At 34.0% G+C, this 7357-nt stretch overlaps 1 protein-coding gene across 2 annotated transcripts in view; it reads left to right on the top strand.

Annotated features, from left to right (window-relative positions):
* The window catches only part of Lrp1b (LDL receptor related protein 1B), a 1779190-nt gene that overhangs the window by 1495993 nt on the left and 275840 nt on the right, over positions 1 to 7357 (top strand). For both annotated transcript variants that reach the window (XM_033757153.1, XM_033757154.1), the window contains exons 54-55: positions 1145 to 1285; positions 2471 to 2658. In XM_033757153.1, the coding sequence (XP_033613044.1) occupies positions 1145 to 1285; positions 2471 to 2658 (329 nt within the window). The remainder of the gene's footprint in view (positions 1 to 1144; positions 1286 to 2470; positions 2659 to 7357) is intronic.

Raw genomic sequence — 7357 nt, 5'->3', positions numbered from 1 at the left:
GGGGAAAAAATGAGAATCAAGACTTGCCATGTAAAGGTACATGATCCCAACAATGAATGTAACTGTACTGTATCCCTAAATGTACCAATAAACTCAAAAAAAAAAAAATATCTTCTTCAAGAAGTAGAACAGATTTATGGAAAAAATTGAATAGAAGTGACTATTTTTATTGTTGATGAAAATAGGAAAAAAATCCATTCTTAAACAATATTAAAAATGAAATCGTTTTACATAAAAATAGGCATAGATATGCACATTAGCAAATGATAGGTTTTATTTTGTAATTCGAATAAAACTTTTAAAATGACTATCTTCTTCAAGAAGTAGAACAGATTTATGGAAAAAATTGAATAGAAGTGACTATTTTTATTGTTGATGAAAATAGGAAAAAAATCCATTCTTAAACAATATTAAAAATGAAATCGTTTTACATAAAAATAGGCATAGATATGCACATTAGCAAATGATAGGTTTTATTTTGTAATTCGAATAAAACTTTTAAAATGACTCTAAGCATCAATATATAGGATAATTTCGGTAGTGTTTGCTTATTACTCTATAAATTTACTTTGAATTTTTCCCCATTTTAACAATTTCTTTGCACTTGGGATACTGCTTCCTAAACATAAACATGACATTACAGCTCCCAGGAATTACTGTTATCGCTTAAATTCAGTTCATCCATATGTTCCAGTACTATACCTAAGCAATTCAGGCTTGAAAGAAATATCCTAATAGCTTTCATTTTTGTTTCCATTCCAAGAAAAATTCCTAAGATATAGACAGTCAGTGACTAAGTTATATTAATGTTGAATTCTTTCTTCACTTAGAAATAATAAGAGAATATTGTTTCCAACTTTATTTTCTTTGCCTTAGTTTTACTTTATAATGACAAATACCTGTTGCATCTGTAATAAGTGCAAGGAAAGATCTGTAATTAATACAAGGGAAGAAAATGAAATTACTTCCAGAGAAAACATAAGTAAACTGATAGTAAATTAAGCATTATGTGCATTAAGAGAATAAAGACCTACTTAATATTTATTATGTAAGTGAGTCACACTTCTTTTCTCTCTCTCTCTCTCTCTCTCTCTCTCTCTCTCTCTCTCTCTCTCATTGAGTACACTTCTTTCTTTCTCACTAGGGTACCGACAGTGTGGTGCAGAAGAATTCCGTTGTGGTGATGGGCGGTGTCTTTTAAACACTCAATGGCAGTGTGACGGGGACTTCGACTGCCCTGACCATTCTGATGAAGCACCTTTAAACCCAAAGTGTAAAAATGCAGGTACAGAAACATGCAATGCCATGGCATTCTGAAATTTATGTGTAATGCCAAATCTGTGATTGAGTTTTTGTCTAGTAAGATATTCTTTGAAAAGGAGTGTGAGTTATTAGAATGTGACATCTCTAGTGATACCATGTAGGGCCATGCTAGTATAAACCACATTTTGTGCCTTATTTTAGAGATTTAATTCTGTGCCAAATATATGAAGGTTTAGGTGGTAATTCTCATAGATTTGTTACCCTATCCCCTTAGCCTTCAAAACACATTTTTCCATAAAATCTTATATGAAGATAATTTCCCTATAGGAATCTATTTGAAAATTCAAGCATGAAATAATTTAAAATTTAGGGACAGTATCGATATCATACTGCAGCTCATAAATGTGTGCAATTATTATGTGTAATTTAAAAATTTTAAATGATAAAAGTATTTTAAAAGATTTCCTCTGAAATAGTATTCACACTTAGGCAACATGAAACAGATTGTGTGTTATTTTAATATAAATTTATACATACATTTATTTATTTATAATGCTATTCCAAAGGCTGAATATATATTCATATTTTTAGAATACACTCAGTTAGGTCTTTTCTTATACCATTTACATGTTAATGGAGTTTTTAAGGCCTGCATCGTAATGAGTAATGATCAGATCATCCAGTTATGAATAGTAAAATCTAAACTCCTTCCTAAAGCTATATTTATAACAAATATTATTCACCACCAGTGTTTTTGTTTGGAGGGGGGCAAATGTCAATATTGTATTTCTGAAACAAGAATTGTGGAATCTACCTATTCTATATTCTTAATTTTTAGTGACATAATTTCTCAAAGTTCTGTAGCTTGAGGGAAATGTCAAACTATCATCACACTTGTGAATTCATTCTTCACTGCACAGATGAGACAGAGATAGCCCATTAAATTTACTATGAAACTTATTTTGGATGTTAACTTTTGAATTAAAGCTAGGGTTGCATTAAGAGTAGAACATGAGCATGTACTTTACCCTTGATTTTCTACAGTTTACGTATAACATATTGTACTGGCTATAAAGCATTTCAATGTCAATATATTTATTATAATTTTTGACAGATAAGTCATCATACTTGTGAATGTTTTCAACAACTATAGTATAAAAAAATGGCATGCCCTTTATGTTCCATTTGTTTTATTTTCTTTTTCCAGAACAGTCATGCAACAGTTCATTTTTTATGTGCAAAAATGGCAGGTGCATTCCCAGTGGACATCTCTGTGACAGTAAGGATGACTGTGGTGATGGCTCAGATGAGAGAAACTGCCACATAAATGAATGTTTGAGTAAGAAAATCAGTGGATGCTCCCAAGACTGTCAGGACCTGCCAGTCAGTTACAAAGTAAGTACTCATCCAAAAGGCAAATCATGTGACACATACGAATTAGAGATAATGAAAATCATTTAATCCAATATGGATGTAAATGTAAAAGGCATTGCAACATTGTTAGGTAAACTATTTAAAGTGAAAGTGTCTACATAAGAAAACCATTAATAATAGTGAGGCATAAGAGTTCAGAAAGTACAGTTAAAAAGGCAATAACATAAAAAGTATTTTCATTCTATTCAGAACAAAAGGAAAAACACTAAGCAATGTTTAGAGAAGATAATAATGATAATGACAATACAAATATGTCTCCAATTTTTACCTTCTCATTTCTTTCCCCTCTTTTTGACTTACATATCTTTAGTGTAGAATGGGCTGACAGTCCGTTTAGTATATCAAAACAATAAAATATGTGTACATAAACAAGAGAGTAAAACTAGAAAACATGCAGAATTAGGACTGAATGAAGGTATGCTAAAACTAAAACATCTCTAGTAACTTAGTTGTTTTTTGTTGCTACCATTTCCTTGATGGTCTGATTCACTGAAATATGTTATAAAAACATCTTTGTCTCAGCATGTTTTGATAGTGGGCACAAATAATACAATATTAAGATGTCAATTTGTGTTAATCAATTTTTTGTTAATCAATTTTAATCAATTTGTTAATCAATTTTTAAATTGATTATATAGGCTTGGGAAAGGTTTTGTGATGTGAGTGTGTAGCTCAGAGGTAGAGTGTATGTGTAACCTTGTCAAGGCCCTTGGTTCAGTTTGAAGCACCACCTAATAAAAAGTTATTTATTTTACAATTATTGTTCTCATTTTTTTTTTTTTGTAACTGACTAACTCCTTAAGAATCAGTAATGCACCAGGCATGGTGGTACATGGCTGTAATCCCAGCATTTGGGGGCTGAGACAGAAGGATTGCCATGAGTTTGAGGCCAGCCTGGGCTATATATTAAATGAAAGAACAGTCTGAGCTACATAGTGAGACTCTTGTCTAAAAATAAAAAAAAAATCAGCCATAGGATATGATTACTGTAACACAGAGTCTGTCTTTTGCCAACCTGCCAATTTGCACTATTGCTAGGACCTGATTTTATTCTGTTGAATTCTTCATGGATTAAACTCACCTGGGGTATTGTGCATATTTGTGAACACGGTATTTTGTCAAAATACCCTCAAAAATGGAAGTTGATGTGAATTTGTACGTACAAAAGGAGCAAGGGTCCAGATTATATGTCTAGAGAAAAGATGGCTGTTTACTATACTCAAATACATGAAGGACCAAAATAGGAAGCACACCTGGTCTGAGTTGTTTCAAAGGTTGTGGTTAGGAGTTGGGAGACAGATTATTTTAAATATAAGAAGACTTTTCTAACAGTAGAACTCTTTACATTGAAAAGAGCTAGTTATGGTTTGACCCACAAATTCCCTAAAGAGTTTATGCACTCTGAAGTGGGACTTTGGAAAAGTGATTGGATAATGGGGTGTTAAATATCATCAAGGGCTTAACCCACTGACACGTCCATAGTGAAAGGGTAGAGTGAAAAGGTAGAGCTTCATTAGAGGAGGTAGCCCAGTGGAGGCTTTCCTTTGGAGATTCTCATTTCTTTCTCATTCTAACTACCTTGAGGTAGGCAGCTTTCCTCTCCTGCCCATCTGCCATGGTGTTTCTTCCTTGGAATCAATTTATCATGAACTGAAACCTCTGAAACCATGAGTGAAATCTTTGTCTTTTAAGTTATTTTTCTTAAGTATGTTGTCAGAGTGATGAAAATCTGAGTCATAATACAAGAAATAGTGTCACTGTTGTGACTATATCTGAACGTGTGGTTCTGATGCCTTTGGAACTTGTTTGTGGAAAGAATTGGGGATGCTTTGGAAATGCAGATAGAAAGCCTTAGAATGTTGTAAATGGTGGTTAATAAACATTTTGGAATAAGTTCAAAATACCAGAATGCTGATTGATATGTGGCCCTTATGATTGAACTCAGGAGGTTTTAGATGAGAAAGATGATTCTGTTGGAAATTGGGCTAAAGACTCTGTGTTTTACATTCTGACAAATAATTTTTTTTACGTTTTACCCATGTCAAAATGCTTTGTTTGATGATGAGATTAAAAGAGTTGGATTAATTACTATGTCAGAGGAAAATTAAATTTAAGGCATTACAGTATTCAGGAGGTGGTGTGGATGTGACTATCTTTCTTTACAGATTTACCAGTGAGAACAAAAAGCAGAGTGGTATGACATGGAAAACTTGTAGATTTTCTGGAAAGAAAGTAAGGGCTCCTGTAAAGTTTTAGCTAAGTAATGTGTGGCTAGAGATTCATGCCATTTAAAATAAACCACATAGGGCTGGGGATTTAGCTCAGTGGTTCTGGAGCCTGACTTACAAGCACAAGGACCTGAGTTCGAACCCCACTACCAAAAGAAAGTAAGAAAAAAGAAAGAAAGAAAGAAAGAAAGAAAAGAGAGAGAGAGAGAGAGAGAGAGAGAGAGAGAGAGAGAGAGAGAGAGAAAGCCACGTAATTTGCATGGAGACAATGGGAAAAATGCATTAAGGACATCTCAGGAATTGGTCCAAAAACTACATCACAGACTCAAGGGTGTAAAAGTGCCAACTCTTTCAAAGACTTCTTTGAGAAGGCAGTTTTCCAAGTATGTACTGAGCTGTGTAGGGGATTGTTTCCTTGTAGCAAGTTGACCAGATATCCATAACCACCGTACTCATAGTCCAAAGGAAACTGGCAATAGCTGGGGCTGATGACAAAACTTGGTAGCATCTTCACAATACTGATTTTTCTGGTACACAGAATGAGAATGCCAGAACTACAGGTTCATGGCACTTTCCTTGAAGATGTTAGTTAGAGGAAGGTCTTGGAGGCCAGACTGTATGTAACAGGGTCAGATTCCCTACAGATATTCCCTAAGAAAGTGATGTGTGCACCTTGGGAGTGAGGCTAAAACTATAATGGGAAACTAGAGGCAGCAGGAATATGGAAAACACACTAAGGAAAGGTAAAAGTAACATGCAGAGCCAGCTTAGGCAGGGGCCACTTAGTCTACAACTAGCGAGGTCATAGAAACAAGACTTTCCAAACATTCTGGAGCTGGCATTCAGCTATCACGTGCTTGGATACCAGACATGAAACTATGGGATGTAATGTTTCTCCTGCAGTTTCTGTCTTGATTTGCATTCCATTCTTTTATATTACTTCTTTGTCCCTATTGGAATGTTAATGTTTTCCCTGTGCCATTGTATCTCAGGACTATGTAACTTATTTTTTATTTTTACATAGGCTTAGAGCTATGTAAAACAGCTAAGAGTTTGAATTCCGAGAGGAGACTTTAAATTTGGATTTTTGAGCAGATCTGGAACTGTTAAGACTTTGGAGACTCTTGGAGGTGGCTTAAATATATTACACAAAGCGATCTATGTGAGACTTTGGGGACATAGATGGAATGTCGTGGTTTGATCTAAAATTATCCCTCAAAAGGCTCATGTGTTCACAAGCAGGACTTTTGGAAAAATGATCAGATAGTGAGAGTGCTACCCACCTTAATGGATTAATCCACTCATGAGCACATAGCTCATGGGTCATTAAATCACAGTGGCTAATTGGAAGTTGTTCCTGGGACATGCCATTGAAGGGTATACCTTTTCTCAGACTCTTTTCTTCTCTCTGTGCTACTGAGCTTCTATGAGATGAGCAATTTTCCTCCTCCATGCCCTTTCAAAGCCATAGAAGCCAAAATAAACTTTTCTTTTAGTTGCTTTTCTTAGATATTTTGTTGCATGAACAAAACCTGTCTAAAACTGAGTTGTATCATGTAATACTATTAAAAATATTTCAGCCGTTACTAAATACCCTTCTTAAAATATGAAGATCCTTGGCTATTTTTCACCAAGCCTTAACATTGTATAACGAGTCATTCCTATTTATTGGTAAATTCAGTTAAACAACCAATTGCTATTTTTAAGCCTCGAATTTCTGGTATTATGATTAACAACTATATTGTCAGATTTTACTGTATTTAGTTACAATTTAAAAACTGTAGCAGTCATTTCCTCTCAATAAGAAAATGGAGGTAAAAATGAAGTATCGAGTCTAGGACTGTAGTTCTCTGCAAGAGCACTTGCTCAGCCTGGATTAGATCTCCAATGTGAAAATAAACAAAACAAAACAAAAACCCACAAAGCAAATATCAAGAAAGCTTATGCTATATGTATTTTAAAATTCTCTGGGCCCATTTTTGTATTAATAAGACAATAAAATTTCAAACTTAAAATACACGTGCAATAATTTACAAACACGTTTACAGGAAGCTCTTAATGAGGCAGCTCTTAACGAGAGATTATGCATCATGTAATTAATTTTGGAAGCGAGTATCTTAAAACCCAAGGAGCAAAAAAAAAAATATTGTTGGTGACTTATACACAACCATTATAGAACTACCCTCTGACTGTAACAGGAGCTGCATCTTAAAATTATTATAGGTAACTAGTTAAAATTTAAGTCATAGGCTTATAAATATTTCTTTAGTTCTACAACACATTTTTCATATGACAATTTTTCAAATTGATTTTTATATAAATTGTGTGTACTTAACATCATAAAAATCTTGATGAGGGCGGTGATTTAGCTCAGTAGTGTCTCACTGCACAAGGTCCTGATTTCGATACCTGGTACAAAAAAAGTATATATA

Source organism: Fukomys damarensis, unplaced genomic scaffold (assembly GCF_012274545.1).
Source record: "Fukomys damarensis isolate Sample0158 unplaced genomic scaffold, DMR_v1.0_HiC HiC_scaffold_29, whole genome shotgun sequence".
Lineage (NCBI taxonomy): Eukaryota > Metazoa > Chordata > Mammalia > Rodentia > Bathyergidae > Fukomys > Fukomys damarensis.
This window is presented reverse-complemented; position numbering and strand designations above follow the sequence as displayed.